The 20,553-nt window shown below is 41.7% G+C and overlaps 1 protein-coding gene across 10 annotated transcripts in view; it reads right to left on the bottom strand.

Moving 5' to 3' along the window:
• The window catches only part of PHACTR1 (phosphatase and actin regulator 1), a 305,882-nt gene that overhangs the window by 128,157 nt on the left and 157,172 nt on the right, over positions 1–20,553 (bottom strand). Inside the window, exon 1 of one of the 10 annotated variants that reach the window (XM_058421589.1) lies at positions 17,960–17,981. The exons of 6 other annotated variants lie outside the window; for them this stretch is intronic. Coding sequence is in view for 1 of the 4 variants with exons in the window: in XM_058421582.1 (XP_058277565.1) it covers positions 17,230–17,482 (253 nt within the window). In the remaining 3 variants the exon portion in view is untranslated. Of the gene's footprint in view, positions 1–16,581; positions 16,734–16,984; positions 17,038–17,229; positions 17,483–17,959; positions 17,982–20,553 lie in introns of those variants that run through there. 3 more of the 10 variants (XM_058421582.1, XM_058421590.1, XM_058421586.1) reach the window with 3 other exon arrangements.

Here is a 20,553-nt window from a genome sequence, read left to right as displayed (position 1 = left end):
TCCTCTAATTGCTGAGTACTTATGTCTACTCTTTACCCGAACCGGAACACTTTCAATTAAAAAAACACCTTGTTTTTCTTTCAGGAAAATGGTTTATTTTCTGCTCTTCTATTATCTTATGTTCAGTTATTTCCCTTTAATTTCCTTTTGCACCTGGAATTAGTTTCCATCAGCCTTACCTTTACTATGTGAATTACCCATTTAAACTTTTCCTAACTTCACAAAGGTCTGTTTTCCAATAAAAGACAAGGCATGGCACACTGCATCTAAAGGCAGTCTTGCCAAATGAGGATGATTACCTATCTGGTGGAGAACAGCTCCCACTGGATGTATGCATTTGCAGTGGCAGTGAGTTGGCATAGTGACTTTATGAGCCGTGAAGAGCCTGTCAGCAGCTTTCCTCTGCATGCTAAGCAGCATTCACATGTTCCAAACCCCTGCCAATTATTCCTGCTCCCCAGGTGTGCAGCACTTCACCCTGTGTCCATGAATGGAGTCCCTCATCTCCTAACCTTGCCTGCTTTAGCACAGGTACCACACCATGGTACAGCTCTACTCTCAGCTACAATCTCTCTATCGAAGTCTATTTCTCCTGTTGGCACAGAAGTGCAGAGAATAGTTTCGGAAGTCTAATCCCTCTAGGACCCTGCTTTTGACTCATCCCCATTTTGACGTAAAACATAAATTATTCATGCTGATTGCAATCTGAAAGCCGCTTTTTCAACCACTGCAAACTACACTGCACTGAATGCATCACTCTAAACATGTCTTTATTGATATGAAATCTCTCAAAACACCAAATATTTCCTGTATCGTAAGATAGTACATAAGATTTTCACTTGCAACAAAAGCACTTTATCAGGTTATGTCACCAATAGCCATATAATCTCTCCCTATAAACTCTGCAACTATAGAAAATAAGGATTTTTAGATTTCTTTGGTTTGTGTATCCTTTATTGCTCTTATTATTCACAAGGGTTTCCATCTCTTATGCATTTATTTCATGTAGATTCAAGGCTACCTCAAATAAGTGGTACTGTAGCTCATCACTGTCATGTGCCCAGGCACTAGAGCAGACACCACAGGTCTATCCTAGGCATCACACACAGTATCTGGAAACTCAGCAGCTTCAAAATAGGACTCAGAGCAGTCACTACAAGTGGAACACATTCAAAAACCAAGAAAACAAAGAGAAAAACAGGGCCCACAAAAGCAGAAGAGATCTCACACTGTTCTTGGGGCTACAGTTTCATAGGTACCAGGAACTGCTCCAGCAAAAAACTTCAGCTTTAAAGCATGGGATATTTTACCCCTCCTAACTGACAAGCAGTGAGGAGATGCACAGCTTGTTCTTTTAAGAAAGCAGAGGAAGTGAGATGCAAGGACTTTTCTGTTAGAGCAGGCAGAGAACTTATTTGGGAGAAAGGAGAATCATGGGGTCACTTTCATCTTCCCCTTGAAAAGGCTTCCCCATGATTTTCCTGGGGAACACTACTACACTTCACACCATGATGGAGGAAGGAGCACCTCTATCTGGCTAAAACTGTTATTTTAAAGAATTCAAGACCTACTGGGTTTGAAAGAAAGCATTAGTGATAGGGCACTGATCTGTCAGCACAAACATCCTTCTCCCAACACTGTTCCTGGGCTTTACTGTGGGTTCTTTACTTATGTATTGAAAGAAACTACTGTTAACAACAGTGATTTGTTGAGAGCCCAATCTGGTCCAGTAGTGTACAAAGGAGAATAAAGAGGAGAGAAGACACTGCTTCTCACTGTCCCTTTTTTCACTTTTGGTAGCGGATCTTCTGTTTGAGGCATGAGGGGAAAGATGAGAGAGGTGTGGTGCTGTCTCCTACATCCCTTCCCCAGAAAGCAAAAGCAGGAGAGTACATATGGGTAGATGGAGCCCTGTTAGCAAAACGTGCTGGACATCCAGGGAGAGGGATCCATGTTTCAGCCTGTGAGGGACTGCCATAAAAATCTCAGGTTCTGGTGTAAATGCCAGTTACAAGCAGAATTTCCCATCAAGGGCATGGACCCCAGGTAATCACATTGCAATACTAAAAGCTCACCTGGCAGAGAGCATCAGAAAAATACCACTCTTCAAACCTCCTTTAAAGGTATTGTACCAAGAAGGAGATTAAATCTCATAACACCAAAAAATTCAGAGGAGAAAGCTGAGTACAAGTCATACCCACAGAACTACTGCAATTCAAGGCTCTAACATTATGTAAAACAAATGAAATGCTATGAGGCAAAACAGTTGCAGTGGGGGTTGTGACTCTCACCTTACCATCAACCACTGGAATATCAGTAACTCCTCCAATACGTGTTAAGCTGGTTTGGGCTGGGATAATTTTCTTCATAGAAGCTCATATGGAGCTAGGTTTTAGATGTGTTATCAACACTGAGAACAGTGTTGATAACACAGGGATGCTTCTACTGCTGCTGAGCAAGGCTTTTACAGCGTCAAGGCCGTTTCTGTCCTGACACAGTTGCAGCAGCAAGGAGGCTGGGGATGCACAGTGTGCTGGGAGGGGACACAGCAGGAACAGCCAACCCTGACTGACCCGAGGGGTGTTCCAGACCATACAGTGTCATGCTCAGCATATAAAGCTGGGGGAAGAAGAAGGAAGGGGGAGATGTTTGGAGTAATGGCGTTTGTCTTCCCAGGTCATTGTGATAGGGCTCCCTTTTTTGGGGATGGATGAACACCTTCTTGTCCATGGGAAGTAGCAAAGGAATTTTTTATTCTGCTTTGCTTGTGCATGCAGCTTCCGCTTTACCTATTTAACTGTCTTGATCTCAAATCCCAAGTTTCCTCGCTCTTCCTCTTCTCTCTCCCTCATTCTGCTGGGGGAGAGTGAGCAACTGTCTGGGGCTTAGTTGCTGACTGGGGTGAAACCGTGACACATGTGGACAGGACTAGGCAACATGGCTGAGGAGTCCTAGATGGATCCCTGCAGACACATGGGTTGTTATGTAATCTGATTTCTCTTTCAGTCATACCCAAACTTATCAACTAGAGTTAAATCTTATCCATCACAGCTCAAGTTCTTCCTGAAAGCCAAAGCTGAGGACAACAGAGAAGCTGTCTCCCTTCCAGCAAATCTTTAACCCATTCAACAAGAAAAAACAGAATTGAAGCCCAAGTACCTTCAAATCCTAAATATATCTTGATGAAGAAACAGCACATAACATTTTTTCTTCCGCTTGCTAGTTATTGAAACCGTCTTCTTGAAGGAGCTGGTAATGATCACATTTTCATGGTTGGATTTCTCTTTTAAACTAGCCTGAATTACAAATTCTACTCAGCTGCAAAACACAAAACAATCCAAGAAAAGGATCAAGTCCATGAAAGCTCACAGGTTTGTTGCTCACATTTTGCCAGGCTTCTCTTAGTGAGTGACAATTTTCCTAATTACCATGTGGACAGAGGAAGACACAGTTTCTCACATAGCAGAGCACCTTGGCTCTACAGACCTCACTGGGAATCGGGGAAGTTCTCCACCCTTCTAAAAATAAACCACTAGTGCAAAAGGCTAGCTATTTATTTTGAGAAATCCCAGAAAAAATATTTGAATGCTTCTAAATTTCTTAGGGGATATCTGATGCACTAAACAATTTCTGATCTTTTTCTTTTGACATTCTCCAGTCTAGGAATATACAACATTTTAAACTTATTTTACTAAAAATGTGCGATTTAGAAGGCACATCTTTATATTTTTCAGAAACCTGTGAGAGGTGTGTCCTCTTATTAAATGTAATCCTATTCAGAAAATGGCATTGCAAACATTAAACTTCCTAAATACAATGGTACCACCTCACCACTATCATCATAAAGATAAAAAATTGAGTTTTAAATTACTGTAATGGCTGGGAGAAGAGAAAAAAAGCACCTCATTTAAGAGCTAGAATGTTCAAACCATTCCCTTGCAAACTCTGTATTCCTCCCATTTGGAAAAGGAAACTCTGTTTCTGTTCTTTCAAGACATTAATAGGAAGTTGGCCAAGAGGAAAGGAGTAATTATACCAAATGGCACATTGATAATGAGCCTAAATATGAGTTTAAAATTCTCCCTCAATAACAGCCTAGCAGAAAAAAATATGTTCCATTGGACTCTGAAAGGAGACAGTCTGTATCCATGTTCAGGAAGTTACAATAACTACTAATTACTTCTGCTTTGAGTACTTAAGAGCAGCAGTACCTATGGTCTTTGCTGATTGTCATTATGATGAGAATTTTTTTTGCTTATTCAAATGATAATTAGTTTAGGCCCTCAGCTGCGGTGAAATATCTGTTTAGGCCCTTACAGTAAAGGCTTGAGTTTCAAAGATATACTCACAGGGGACAAAAACATCTATGATTCCTTTAAGGACATGAATAAAGCATGGCAAGTTGCTGGCTAAAACACGCTGAGAATTTCTGTGTGTTTTTCATAGCTATGATTTCACTTTTTTCCACCATCTTTTTTAGCATTAAGTTCTAGGGTGTCTCATGGTTGTTGAGCACTGCAGAATATTGCTCTTGCTCAATATATTTATAGGAAAATCTCTGGTTTCTAAAAAGCCGCTGCTGCCCTGAAAAAAACAAGATGGTGTCCATCAGGTAATCAAACGGGTAAATCTACTTCAGAAATGTTACCGTCAAGTGAAGGACCTATGCATGTAGCTTCAAGTTCATGAATTATTCCAAGTCCAGCAATCAGAAACAGCTCAAAAAAAAAAAAAAAAAAAAAAAAAAGACCATGTGTTTAGATCAGAGCTAAGGAAAAAGATACTACAGGGAACCAAGTAAACTTAATCACAGAAAAAGCTCTGAAATACTTCCAGATGCTTTATGCTCTGAAATAATGCTAGCAGAAAGAAATGAACGACATCCTGATTGCAGCAAAGTGAACAACAAAGGTCACAAGGAGTCAAATTACCTTAGCCGAATCATTTAGTGACTGGCCAAAGCTGCTAAAGGGTAGTTGCAGAATGCTAAAATTTACCTTAAAGAAATTGGCAGAGAAGATATTAGGACATGGTGTGTGACTGAGTGCTTTCCACTGTATTGATGGGAATGATGCCTTACTGTGGTGTTTGAGAGAGGAACCAGTGGCATTTTGTGAGCTGCAAATGCAAGCAGAGCATTCAGCAGCATGCTGGGATGTGCCTATACAGAGTCACTTGGCTGTGAAATTGGCAGCAAAGTTCATTTTCAACATCATGAAGGTAACTGTGATAGGCATCTGCACAATGTTTCATTTCAATCCAGAAGAAGGATGAAATTCAACCAAATCCTGTCATTTCTTACAATTAGAACAAAATGATATCTTTTCACCCCTTCACTGCTGGTACTGGACAAAGCAACAAGCTGATGAAATCTGCTTTGCCTACATGCTGGAAGTTTCCTTTCAAAATCATCGAGATTCTGTTACCAAGCAGATGATAAAAAACAAAACAAAACAAAAACCATCAAACCAAAACAACGAACCACAAGTACAATATAAGCCTTTCTGAGCATTTCTTGGCAATATAAACTGCCTCCTTCTATACAACGTATGGGGAACAGGTTCTCAATTTTAAGTACAGTTCTCTTTTAGGAGAAGTATCTACATGACATTCTACAAGTATCACAAATACCTTTCTGTCAAGTCAAATGTCATATGCTCTTCCAACTGAGCTGGAGAATTTTCCCCACAAACCTAATGTTCAAAAATCTCTTTAGTTAAACAGCATTTTTGTTTGAATTCACAAGTCAGAGACTGTCTCAAACCATGACATCTGGCTGAGTACACCAAGCTTTAGAAGGCTTATGGTGGTGTTCAGATTGAAAAATTTCCCAAGCATTTAGTTAAAAATGGAGGAACAAGAAACAAAACAGGTATGTGACTGCAGGTACTAACACACAAACATATAAAAATGGAACCTGGTCTACGTGCAATAATAATGCAAAAATCTGAACTAAATTAATCATAGCAAGGGAAGAACACCATTTGCTTGGTAAGCACAGGGAACAGGTGCACTAGCTCAGAGCTGATTAATTCTACAAGTAATGCCCATCTTTATATCAGTCTGTATTTTTATAAATTTTTTTATCTCACTGGGCCCAATGGCCAAAGAAAGCTGACAAAATGAAAAAACAAACAAAAACAACCCCAAAGAAAAATATCACCAAAAAGTGTCCTTCTTGAGCCTCTATGCAATGCCAGCAAATGTATTAATGAACTGATGCCTGTCTTGCTGTTTAGTGAACTGGCTGTTCTGCCAACTTGAGATGAATAAGAGAAAGAAGCATCGGTTCACTGGAACTACACAATCTCCCTATTTTCTTTTAGGCTCATGGATTTCCATTCTCAGCACGGGCACATTGAGTTCACAAGGAAAATGGCATTTGACTCAGATGACTAAAACACATAGAAAACCAAATGGACATTAGTGCCTGGAGTCAAATAATGCAGTGAAAATGCCGTCCTCATTTAAATGAGACACACAAGAATGAAAGAAGGAAACACCTCCAAGTTCTAGCTTGCTAATACATGTGACTTAGGGGGTGGACTTTGAAGGAGAAGAAGCTACACAGCTGAACCTCATGAGTCCCTCCTTCCTTTACCATTTAGGTATGAGTCTAGTTCTCTTCAATGGCTGCTAGAAGAGCCCAAGTTTGGCAGCTACAGAGAGCAGTCAGTCAGGAACTGCTCTTCTCTATTCAGATGCTGGAGCAGGCAGCACATTCTGTCTTAAGTGCCACAGCAGATTGCTGGAAGACAACTTCTCACCCTCATGATTATAAACTTCCAGACAATTATTCTGGGGCTGTGAATATTACTGAAAGCTTTACTCATCTCACTCTTCTACTTCTCAATAGGGTGCAATTCAGATTCAAACAGGTTAAGTTCCACACAAGTCACTGCACCTGGCTTCCCCTTCAGGGTGAACCCAAATTTCAAAACTATTCGTCCAATAAAACCAGCATGCTAGCATAAGGAAAGCATCCTGTTTTGCTGGTATATGGGTGGAGGGGGATAAGGTTTTTCAAATTCTGGTTTAACTTCTGGTTCAAATAGCTTCCACCATCCGTCCGTCCATCTGCCCATCCATCCATCCATCCATCCATCCATCCATCCATCCATCCATCCATCCATCCATCCATATGTCTGTGTACCTACACTGCTGACTGCTCAGTCTGTGTGTCTGAATTTTTTCAGTGTTGACATTTTAAGCAGCTTGGAAAGTAAAATGATAAAGATAAGATTCTATAAAGCACTACAGCAGCATGACACACATATTCTTTACACAAGTTCAATTTCAGATGATACAGAAGAAATAACATTTCTACTTATTTTATTTATTTACTTACTTCACCAAAAGCAAGGTTGACAGAGTCTCCATGTTAAAAATAACAATCGAGCTGCACACATACAGTTTCAGATAGTATCAGAATATTGGAAATGTCAAAATAACTGCACCCAATGCATGAGGTAAAGAGAGATAAAGCTGGTACCATAATCCTTATGACATGGACTGCTGACATTAGGGACCATGTCTATATTCCATATGGATGTGAACATATGGATCATCAATACTTTGGAGAAACTTGCTAATACATAGACTGTGGATGTAATAGACCACAGTGACATTTCCAGGCCTGGCTCATTTGTCAAAATGTAGTTAATGAGTATTCTAATTATTTATCCTAAGATCTCCAATGCATTTGAGTCTGCTTATCAACATTTCCATCTGTTTATTCTTGAATCTGTATTAAGAGGATAACCAACACCAAGATAACACTAATTGTGTTGCAGCTGAACATACCTTAGCCTACAACTGAATATAAATAGTTATCAAAATTTCTAACAAAACTTAGACTCTTGTTTCTTGCCATGACTTGATAGTATTTCCATCATTACACTTCTGTGCTTCCAGATTTAAAATGCCAGTAGTCTCTGGTTTTTTTCAAACAATCAACTTAGGAGGCAAGGTGAAATAAAAATCATTCTCTGCTACCTAAATCTCCCAAGATAAATTATAAAATTGAATCCATTTTAATTTTATTCCCTGCAGTTCTATTGCACAAAGCCATTAGACTAATGGCCTGAAAGATGTCATGCAAAAGATGACAGAGGGCAAGATCCTTCTCTTAAGTAGTGATAGGGGAGGGCGTCTACTGAGCTGCAGCACTAAACCTGTCATCCTAGCCTTGGGCTGCACTGTTCAGGGCAGCAGGAAGGAAAGGGAAGATTTGAAGTACACCTCACATGCTTTTCAAAATGACTCAATCAATATATACGCTGGGCTCTCCCTGCACAAGAGGCTGTACATCCTAAATTGCAACCCCTGGGATTCAGAGATTCGGTAAGTCATGGAGACTGAACACTTCTCCTGGTTAGGGGCAAAGAAATAACAAAAAACAGTAATAACAAATCAAGTTACACAAACCAAGGCTTTGGAACCAACCTTGCAGATCTCTTGCCCCAGTTTATGTCCTGACTAACACACCATAAATCATAAATATGCAGAAACCTGACCTCCTCTTCTCTTTGGACATTTTGGACACAATTTTATTCTTGGGGAAGTGGGGAGAGGGGGAGGGTGGGCATTGGGGAAGGCTGGGGAAATGTTTGTCTTTTATTCCTGAGTCATATCTTCAGACCTTAAAAATTTCCATTGTCTATGCAGAAGAAATATGCAGAGACTGACAGTCAGGTCTGGCCATCTCTCATTTGTGGCTTCTCTCACTTGGGATGCAGAGCTTCCTTTCAGGAAGGAACACTGCTTGTCCATGAGAGCTCTTTCAACAGCACAGCTTAATGTTGGCTGACAGGTACTGTGATTTTGGGCATGTTTCAGGCAGGGTAGCCTGCACATTACCAAGGCAGAATGCTATGTCTAGTGGTTCCAAAGAAGCTGCAGCAGGTGATTTCATAGTGGTTGAATTAATCTTTGATTTAAATTATACCATGTGCTCATTGCTTCTCAGAGCAACAGAAATAACTCATCTTTTGAACCTGAGAGTCTCATCCAAAGGCAAAGGCTCAGCTAGATTTGCCTCAACTTCAGTAAGCTCGACCCAAAGCCAGAAAAGTCAGAGAGATGACAGTGACATGATCAAACATTATCTTATTCCTCTCCACCCAATCCTTTCTGAGACAAGGAGACTAAAAGCAACAGACTAGTGAAGATTCATGTCACTTCACAAGAGCAAAAAACCAGCCAGAGGATAGTTTTCCACCTCATAGGGATGGCAAGAACATCATTATTTTCTGAGAAGCGTGCAGATCAAAGTCACAAAGGAAAAACAGGGCCTCCAAGCGCGTCCCAACTTCATCCCTCTGCAGCTTTGCTGCACTCATTTAGATAATGGCAAACATCACAGTACCGTCCAGTTTCTAAGAAAGCCACTGAAACACAGACAAAGCTGGCTTAACCACTGGACACTCTGGTGCTGCCCTTCAGTTATACCAGTCCCCTGATGCTGGGGTTTGGCTAATGGATTTGGGACGGTGCGTGAGACCTCGCGCAGTCCATTAAGGAGACTACAAATATATCCAATTAATCTTAGACATCCTGGCAGACTGTTAGCAAGATGGTACTGCAGGTACTTATGCTGTGCTCTTTAAAATTAGAGTCTGGCTAATTGTGGGCTGAGTAGGGTGTCAACAACAGGAAGTCAAATTTGGTATTGTCTGATTACAAACAAGAAGATCTTAGAGGATATAAAGGAATAACTATGCATTTACTGCCAGTCACTGAAATAGATCAAGAAACAAAATCTTACAACACAAAATTTGATGTAGAAAGCCTACCTCCTCTGCTGAGGGAGCAGAAATAAATGAAAATGTCATAAATACAACAGTATACGCAAAGGATAGATTTTGCCCATGAGTCAAGGAGCCCATAAATGAACTCTACTGTTTTTAATGATACGATATATAAATAAAAAAATTTAAAAAAAAAAAAAAAAGAGAGAAAAAGAGAAGGGACATCATATGGCAGAATAGTGAGTCTTCTGTTCTCTTCCCTACATACCCAGTGTTTCACTGCCATTTAGCTTTGACAGGCAGTGACGACATTTAAGAATAAAATTCCAATAATTGATGTAACGTGGAGTACTTCCATCTATCTCATTTTCTTCTAAAGAATTGCAAATTTCAAAAAACTAAGTAGTCAAATGAGCAAATCACCCTCTAAGAAAAACACCTCTAAGCAAGTAAGAGAAGACAAAACACAGAAATGGAATCCAGGTGCCCACCTGGGCTGGGACCAAAGAATAGAATAGGACACAGGTCTGGTGGATGTAAAAAAAGGCACAGAAAGCCAAACTTATTCAGCCAGGTTGATCCCAGGTGGTTTAAAGTAATAACAGCATGCCACAAGAACATGCCTCTCCATGATCTATGCCACCATCCACATCTTGCCCCTTTTCTATGAATTGCATCCATACTTTACACATGGAAAATCTGTTGCCTTTTATGGTTTATCAAATAGTTCTGTATTATATTTCTGATGTATGTAACTTGATACAGAAGAATCAAAACCAGACATATTAATCAAAATGGCAACAAATACTCAGAGCATATAATTACTGTTAAATACATGAAAACCACTGTATTGTTTTCATCATACTTGATGACATTTTAACTGCTTTTTTAAAGTTCCCAGAAGGAAATTATTTTTTTATTGTGTGTTTGGTGTTGCCCCAATCTTTGCATTTAAGAAGCTTACATATACCATGATTTTAAACTTGGTTCTCAAACAGAAAGCAGGATGGTAAAATGCTATCCAAAGATGACAACTTACAGCATCAGAGAGGGGAGAAAACAATAAAAGGAGACAGAACTGAAACAGACAAGCTGTCTGCTCTCTAAAGACTGAAAGAATTGAGGTGTCCTCTTATCCATGTCACTACGTCAGCAATGTCTAATAAAAATGGGGGGGTGCTGAGCCATCATGATCATCTTTATTGGTTTTGTTCCTAAAACTCCTCAAATCAATGACACAGATACACAGAGTTCCCAGTAAAGGTGGCAAACATTTCCTCCATAAGGACACAGGAGTTTCACTGGAAAACAAAGAACTTAGTCATCTGCTTGCATAAGCTTGACCCAATCTTCTGTACACTTTTTCTCCTCATACTATCTAATTTACCAAAGTGAAGACTTGCTTACTACCTATATTTTCCTACAGTTTCTGTTAATAATGTTAATTATATTGCAATTTTGGACAAGACATCTTCCAGGGCACTTCAAAGTAAACCTGGAGCTCTTCTGGGTGACAGCCCATGCAAACTTGGCTGTGTATTTCCTACTGCCAGCACAGTGTCACCTGGAATGGTACACAACTGGCTTATTTTGTGGCCAGCAGGTTTTGTTACAGGCAGTTTAACAAGATATGAATTAGTTACTACAGAGATGTATGTGAGCAGTTAATGACCTACTCCAGGCTGCATATTATCTCTTCAGCCTTATTTTGGGATATAATTGTCCCTTCCTATCTTGTCCCACCCCTTTTCTTCAGCTGCAGGGTAGCCAACTGAAAGAACTTCCAGTGTTTAAGGAAAGTCTCACATATCACGTGTCAGCCACTTGCATTTGCTCGTCTTGGCAAAAGTGTAAGCCAGGGGATGCCCTCTTACAGTCTAAACTGACCTTTTTGTTCCTCTTCTCTTCCTCCCTACTCTCCTCCCTGTCTGCAGACTGTGCCCATTCACAGCAACACTAACAGATCCCTAACAGAGATTAACAGGTTGGTCTCTGACCTCAGGTCAGACCTACAGGTAACTGATGAGTTTTTGTTAATCCCCAATGTGCAAGATAAAGTGACTGGAGCAGAGCACTGGGACTTTGCCCCATCTGCTCCCTGGTAAAGGAAAGGTAAAGGATCATGTCCTGGCGGCCTTGGGAATTTGCCATCCAGAAGTTATTGTGAGTAGGCATCACACTTTCCTCCTAGAAGGCACATTTATTCTCAGCCTGCAAAACACCAAGGGCTTATATCTTCCAGAGCAGGAAGTGATGCTGGTGGAAGCAAAGTGGGCCACACAGATCACCAGCAACCTGTTGGGATGTGGAGCACCTTTGCTTGATCTCATCAATTTTCTCTAGCATAGTACTATATTCACCCAAATCAAATACTACAGAGTTCAACTGACAGAAAGAAAGCAATTTGGTTCTATGATTTGTTCTGCAAAGGAGACATATTTCACTCTGCAATGAAAGCCTATGCCTTTCCCCCATTTGCCTCTTTCTTTATGGTAACTATCCCTCAGGGACTAAAGACACACACTGCATAATTGTATCAGCTGTTCAAACCTCAAAGGTTTTTCAGCTTCTCATGCTTCACAACAAGACCAGGTACGCTGTTGTTTTACCTACTTTTCTGTTCTATGTAATCTAGTTTTTTCATTCCAAAATATTTCATGATTTTTGACAGGTACCACTGTAAAAGACTGCAATGCCTCATAGCAACATACTGGGCTCACTCTGCAAATGGTAATGGAAGAGCAGTTACTGTCTGATATAATGTGAGAATTAGTGAAGTAGAACTTATTCCTATACACAGCTCTTGCAGGGCGTAAAGTTTGTCTAGAAGATAACTATTTAATTTAGTAATTACTTTTGTGGGAAGCAATACAATCACCTCAGAGATAATCTCTTAAGCGATGCTAAAGTAAATGTTCTCAAAGTTCCCATCTAAAATAAGTAAGTCTTCAGTTCCAGGTGGGAATCACACATGCATACACACATATGAATAAGCCCACATACACAACCCTTCTCTTTTCCATTTGGAAAAGTTATTTATCTGGAAGCTCTACAAGATGGGCAGCGGCAGAAAAACAAGTGTTGGAATTCCTACCGCAATCTATCTCAGTGCACGCTGATTTTCATGCATACGTAAGATCTTAGAATAATTTCTGCTTAAATAGCAAAACCATGAAGTATAGGAGCACATAATAAGTAGACTGAACATCAGCTCTGAACGAAACCTTTAGGGTATGCTCATTCTTAATATTATTTGTACTTCCACTACATTTGATCCTAAAGACCCTAAAAACCTTGAGCCCCAGAGTCCTTGGAATGCAAAAGGCAAGAGACAGTCCTTTCCTCTCCCTCTCCACTAAAGGACTCATGCTCTGTTTACAGACCAGCAGACAAGCGGAAGGAAATCCTACTATCACCATTTTACAGACAAGGAGCTTGGGTACAGAGTGATACATGATGGACATGCCTGAAGTTGCCCAGAGATAACTCTGCAGAGAACCCTTGAGCTGAGAACCCCCATTTGACAGTGACAAAAAACCATTTTGCTCTGTGAATTCCTTCTCTTCCAATACACTCTTAAGTTAACTGCTTTCCACTTAAGTTTTCTTGTCAGATCTTCTGCATAAAAATCAAAACTCTTCAATTGTTCCACTCACTCTTTCTGTTAGGTCATCTCTGGGTGTCTTTGAAGTCTCTACAGTTCTTTTCAGCTACACTGAAGTAGAGATGTCTCTAAAGCATGTTCCAGAGCCAGGCTCAGAATTCAGTAGGACACAGATTTGCAGTCAGTATTCAGTATAAAATAAGTAAAAACCAGCTCATCAGCCATGTCATCTGCTATGCCCTAGCACTATCACAGCCCTCACAGAGATCACCAAAATCAGCACACTGAGAAGTGCTCTGTACATACCAGGAGATGTTTAGTATAGCAGTGCACCTTGATCTTTTCTAGTTCTAGCTCCTTCTGCTCCACTGGATTACCAGTGACTTCACCACATTTACATTCAGAAAGCTTTTTCATTCCTCTTTATGATTCTGGAACAACTTACGGACAATTTACGTTGTCTCCTCAATTCCTGTATGTTTTTTCTGGGACTTGTGCAACTCTTCACCATTCTGCTTCTCCCAACACTTCCCTCACAGCCCTCAGCTTTCAACGCTCAGCACTGATTGCTCCTGTATTCCTGGAGGTGGCTCGTATCTCTTCACTTGACCTCTCCCTCTCGGTTCAGTCCACCATGTCTGATTGCCCCTCTGGCATCCTGTCTTGAATATCTCATTCTTCACTCATGTACAGTTTCACCACTTCATTTTCAACACTGTTTCTGTTATTCTGTCACCCAACCTTTCAATATTGGTGCTTTTATAGACTTCTCTCATTGTTTTCTATTTTGCAACTAAATTAGCATTAAATATATCCATTCTTTTCTGTCCAATGCTTAAAGCATCTCCCACGTCCATCTTAATACTGTAGCTCCCTGCTTCTCTTTGACCTCCTCACTTCCTATTTTTTAACCTCATCAAAATGCTGCATCCACACCAACTCCTTTTACCCTAAAGGACTTCAGTGAGCCCATCTGCACCGTCAAATTCCTTCACCAACTTCTCTCCAAATGACATGACCTCCCTTCCAAGAAGTGTATGCTTCCATCTTTTCCTTCAGTTTCATGGCTATCTCTTTTAGTATTCTCCTAGACATGACTTTCAGTAGATTAGTTGGTGATCTTTGCAGGATTTCCCTCAGTTTCAGCATAAATTTTCCTTCTCCTAGTGTAGTAGAACAATGAAAATGTAGAGTAAGACAATGACTAGAATCCAGGACTCATAACAGGATTTGGAAGATATTTCAGCATTAAATCAATGTATCCAACTGATCTGCCTATGCCATAGGGACTGAAACCTAGTCTTTGTACATGGTTCCAACAAATACAACAGTTGCTCAGGTCACGGACCCACACAGAACACTTGGGTACACTAGAGCAGCTACAGGCCTGCAAGACCATATATAAACTATATGCAACTTGAATAGGAGGGTGGCGGTGCTCACATTGCAAAGTGCTGTGCATTTCCCTTATAAAAAGTAGTAAGTGGTCCCCTTTCTAAGTGCTCTTTAGGCTGTGCAACTGTGAGGATGCACAGACATTTTGAGAAGCCGACAGGTTTCTCTGTATCTGAGCTGGTCACAGATTTTTACCTGGTCTGTCTGATACAATAAGTTACAATATATATAAAATAATTTCAGTTCATTATATCATCCTTTCCCTCCTAACACCAAAAGATCTGGAATCAGTATTCACCAGAAAAAAACCCAAAACCCTAGTATTTTTCAATGCTGAAAAATGTGCCACAGTCAAATCAGTGAGTGTCCCCAGGCAGCATAGCTGGGACTACAGTTTCTTTACTTTCTGAAAGAAACTCATAGCTGCGCATGCTAGTGGGGAAAAAATATGAAGGCTGTACTGGTATTAGTTACTTTTTAAATTATAATCTTTTTTGTCATTTGCATGAGGCAGAATGAAATCCTACCCCACAGAAAGAGGGGGCAAAATCAAACCAATGACATGCTCAGGAATCCCGCTAGCTGGGAGCCTCTCTGCTCCATTCTTTGCCTCTCTAGGGTTACTAGATTATCTCCTACCAAGAGGCATATCCTGCCCTTGGAGTATCTAATGGTTTGAAGCTAAATAACCAAACATAGAAAAGGAAACAAATCCATAAAATACAAACCTATTAGTCTGCTAAGAGGTACAAGTAACTGGAGTTATACATTCATATGCATCCATGTGTACACGTGTGCCTTAAAAGGAAGGAAAGCACATTCTTTTCATACTGTGCTAAGATTTTGAGTACAAAGCTCCAAAAAAACCTCAGCAAAAGATGTTGATGCATTTAAGTTTTAGTTCAATTAATTAATTCAATTAATCTAGAAAAGCATGTTTTTATAAATGGCTTCATTTGCTTTTAAGGATAAATAAACTACACTGATACTGTGAAGTAACTACTACTGCTGGACATAGCCCTTCCTTTAATACCTGCAGGGCTTGCTGTCAGTAGCAGCACATAACAGGAAAGGAAACACTCAACAATTTACATAGCATTCACCAGATTTTTCCCTCAGCTGTCACGGCATAAGCAGAAGGAGTGCTTAACCCACTCTGGGTTTCCAGGCTTCTCAGGCTATGTTCTTCCTTTTCATCAAAAGCAATTCTGTTCAGCTTTAGCTGCTTTTTCATCAAAGAAACTATAATGGCACTAGCAGGATACTAAATCTGATGATACATTAGCAAAATGACAGTTACTTTGTTAAACTGCACATCTGTGGTTGACAAAGAACCATGAGATCCCAAATAATATTTTGTTCTTTTGCACAGAGCAAATGAAAGCAGAGTTGGTTAATGAAAACATTATTATTAATAATAGTAATAATACTAACCTTAATGACAAAAGCTGAAAAATGAAGTGCCAACAACTACTAAGAACCTGAGCTCAGCAAACAATGACAATTTCAAATTCAAATTTATCATAAAAAAAAAAAAAAAGTCTTTCCCTGACCTTCGGAAAATGAGATCTGTATACCACATCAGTTAACAGGGACCTAAGTCGAGAGCCTTCAGTCCTAAATAACATGCAAATCCATGCAGCAAACCAAAGTAATACAACATTGAACAAGAACGTGAAGTAACATCTGTGAGGCTATTTTTTGCCTGAATGCTTGTATGCTGCTCCTAGGTCTCAGCTTCTGCTAATTGCTGACTTTGGCAAAATCCAAAGAATTTGTCATTGTTGCCTTCAAATATTTGCATTCCTAGAAACATAAAAAGCATATACTTACCTGTAGCAACACCTGTGATTGATTACACCGTCACTCTCTGAATAACCTCTAGAGGTTTTGTTCAGTCCCAAAAGAGAAGGGGAAGGGATAAGAACAGGTGTCTGAAGAGCACTATATTAATTCCAATAAAAATACAATTTCCCCCATGCATTTGATAGCACGATGAAAATCACACTAGTGGTATTCCTGTTAAACCAGACCTTCCAGATACTCAGTTGAGTCAAGCAAACTCTATTGCAGCGCGACAAGGAAAAAGTTGATGTATCAAGGCAGAAACCCCCTGATCTAAAATTCTTAAGACTGGGAACAAAACACAATCAATAGAAACAGCAATTTCTATAGCAACTGGGGAGAAAAGGGGGAAAAAAACCCGAGAAGAGTTAACTGTTAGCACTGCCTTAACTGTTAGCACAAAGGTTCTGTGGCAAATGAAGGGACCTGTCCCTTTTGGCATCTCCCTGATCGGCAGGCTGAATCAATGCCCAGCGCATTCCTCCCGCGCCTCCTTTCCTCTTTCCCTGGGATCTGTGGAGGAGCAAGCCGAGCATCCCAGGCTCCGACGGGAGCGCACACATGTCCGCGCACCCCCCAAGCAAGCACACGCGCTCCCCTGCCTCGCTCCTACACCCACAGGATCTCGGCACTCACCGTCACGGGCTTCCTCCCCGCGACTGCAGTTGCTGCAAATGTGTTTGATCTCCTTGCCTATGTGATACTGTATCACAAACGAGACATTGTTGTTAGTGGTGCCGGTGGGCTCCTTCAGTGGCTTCATCCTCACTAGATAGAAAGCTTTCTTTTTAGGTTTCTCTCCACTCATGTCTGAAACCGAGCCTTGCCAGCAGCCGGCAGAAGGAAAAGCCAGCATCCCAGGCTGCCTGGCGTGCGTGCAATCCGCCATCCGCTCCCGCTCGCCTCGGTGTTTAGCTGCCACACACAACAGGGATGAAGGGGAGGGCTGGGGGAGAGGGGGAGGCGGGAGGCAGAGCAGGCAGAAGCTCTGCCTTGAGCCTCGCTGCCTGCCCTCCGCGACCCCGCTCCTTAACCCATCCCTCGGGCTGGGCTAGAGGATGCTCAGCGTGTCCCCGCTCCGAGCCTCTCCCTTAGCCGCGGGAGCCGGATACATTTGGAGGCACGGCGGAGCTCGGCACACCTTTGGCTACCTTGCCGCCTGCGAACACCCGGGGGGCAGAGCCCCCCTTGGCTTCCCGCTCCCGCTGCACCCCCTTCTCCCACGCCCTCCCCCGTCCCCGCAGGCCCCCGAGCGCCCCGGGCCGCGGCCCTGCGGAATGGCGAGCACGGCCCGGCTCTGCCAGCGCAGAACACGGCAATAGGGACGGCAGCGCAGCCCGTCCCACGGAATTAATGATGTACACACAAAGAACTGTCCGGCAGCGGGCTGCAAACCCTCCTCCCCGGCTCTCCATCGTCGGCTGCGGCTCAAGAGGGCACAGGGGCACTCCGCTTCAGCTGTCCCAGCAAAACCAAACCCCACCCGCTTTCCGTTCTTGATTTTCCCCCTTTTGCTCCTTATAAAAGCCAGATAAGGTGCTTGGTACGGCTCGTGCAGGGCTTAAGAGGGCAGCCGTGGACAATGGCTGGCACCGCCTGGTGACTTCGGCCCAAGAGCCCCTGCAGGGGCACTGCTCCACCGCGGCAAAGGCTGACCCACAGTTCGCGACTGCGTATCTGGGCGATGAACTTCTTTGTCTCCCTTGCCTCCTGCACATAGTTGCAGCTGCTCCGGAGAACAGCCTCATCATTCCAGGCTGCCTGCTCTTCCAAAACTCCGCCTGCCTGAAAAAGATTATAATCTCCAGCCAGACACGCTGTCAATCCCTTACTGTCCAGCTGCCCCCAAAATGCTGTGTGTTTCCATGGCATGGTAAACAACCCAAGCTGCCCAACCTGCCAAAGCAGCAGCTCAGGACAGTGCCTGTGAATGAGAATGAGAGGAGTGGGGGTGAAGATGCTTGCTTCTTGCTGGTTCTGGGAAGGAAAGCCTGAAGAAGAGATGATAACCTCAGTTATTCTGGCTGCTATTACAGGAATGTGAGTGGTGGTTCTTTAAATCTTCAGCAAGCTATCAGTTTGGCAGGCACTAAGCAGAGAGAGTGCAATTGGGGCAGATGAAACACGACAGAGAATAACGCTATTCTCCTTATTTTTAGCCAAAGCCCTCACTCACTGTTAGAAGAAATTCACTCATTCTCCAATTCTTTCCCATTTGTTGCCCTGTGTTTTACTGCAACATGAGGACAAAACAGCTTTGATCCTTTTCAACTATACACAAAACAGTCAGTGAGACTTTTGCCTAAAGAAGACAGAGCAGAAACTTAAGGATTCAGTGCTATGGTTTTCCATTTTCTCAAGTTCACGCATGCACACACGCACACAGGCACACAGAAGATGCATGCCATGAAACCGCTGACCTACTTGTTCTGTGTCATTCTGATGCAGGTCTGACTTCTCACCTGGCACTTCTGGGAGTTGAAAACAAATGCAAGGCTTTACTTTCTCAGTAGAGTTCACAAATCAGCCTAGGTGCTATCAGATCTCACAGAAATACAGACTGAAGCAGGCTTTCAGCAGAATTATGCTGGTCACCAAGCCACACAAGCATCCTACACACTGGGCTGTGTATGTGGGTTTATGCTGAATAGTCAGTCACCTCAGGTGATGTATTGCCCCAAAGGACTTGATTTTGCATGTGTTGCTCATCTAAAATTCCTACCTGTTTCATACAAGTGATAAGAGAACAGGGAATGCACAATTATTCAGGAATAAGCAGGTGAATTCCCCAAATGTGTGTAGTGTGTAGTTCTGAGTTAATGCAATGAAAAGCCATCCCTTTGAAGGCCTGATGCTGAGATGCTGTTTGCTGTGTCAGGCATTTTGAAAGTAAAGGCTGAGAAGAGTTTGATTCCTCCAGCAGTCAGACAGCGGTCAGACACTCGCAGTGAAATTCCCTCTAACTTATTCATTGCCTTTGAGAACACCTTTAGTTTGGTTGTGATTCAGAAAATAATTAGGTGAGTGGAAGACATGATCATAATTCACCTTCTGAACTTGCTTAGAGTTCACAGCTGTCACTGGTACTCAGTACTGCTGCATTACGGAAATGGGTCAGGAGAGGAAAGCACATTCAAATGTCAGCTTCCCCAAATCTGGGAAATATGAGTGTTAATGAAATGCAGGGTGAACTCAAAACTGGAATATCATATCTGTTGTCTCAGGGCAGTTCTGTGCCTCACCTGTCTTAAGAGAGAAAACTAGAGTCATACATGCAGAAGAGCTGAAGACCAGCAGAGCTGGTCTTGTAAGGCAAATGGTCTTGTAGTTCAGGAATTGGGTAAGACTTTGAACATGAAAATCTGGGTCAAGTCATCAGTCTTTTGCAACCTCCCTCTGTGACCTCAAACAAATTATTTACAACCTCTTGATATCTCAGGAGGTCTTGAACTTGTCTAAAGAACAGTGATGTTGATGTTTCTCTTTTTCAGACAAATTTTATGAAATCATAATCTAAGGTTCTCTGTGTTTTTATATCACAGAGAGATTACAAACTTTTCAAATACAGAGACTTACTGCTTATAGCGAAGTGAGAGGGGGAATAGGAAAAACATGTTTCATAAGGCTTAGCCGAAACAGTTCACTCAGTCCAGACTTATTTTTTTTTGTTTCACTTGATTTTACCTCAACAGTATTTATCCCTCCTTTTGCAACTCATTTGATTCTAAAGCCATAAAATTCAGCTTGGATCTGAAAATAGACTTCATATCCAAACACTGTATTTTTGTTGACTCTGGTATTATCTCCCCAGCCCAAACAACTTCTAGAGAGGGACAGAAGCAGCTTCTTTCTCAGGCAGAGACTAGAAGATTATCACCTACATTCTAGTCCAGCCTCACATGTACTCCTGTCAAAGAACCAGCAAATACTACCAGAGCGGACAGAGTTTTACAAGCAGAT

The sequence above is a fragment of the Hirundo rustica genome, chromosome 1 (genome assembly GCF_015227805.2).
Source record: "Hirundo rustica isolate bHirRus1 chromosome 1, bHirRus1.pri.v3, whole genome shotgun sequence".
NCBI lineage: Eukaryota > Metazoa > Chordata > Aves > Passeriformes > Hirundinidae > Hirundo > Hirundo rustica.
This window is presented reverse-complemented; position numbering and strand designations above follow the sequence as displayed.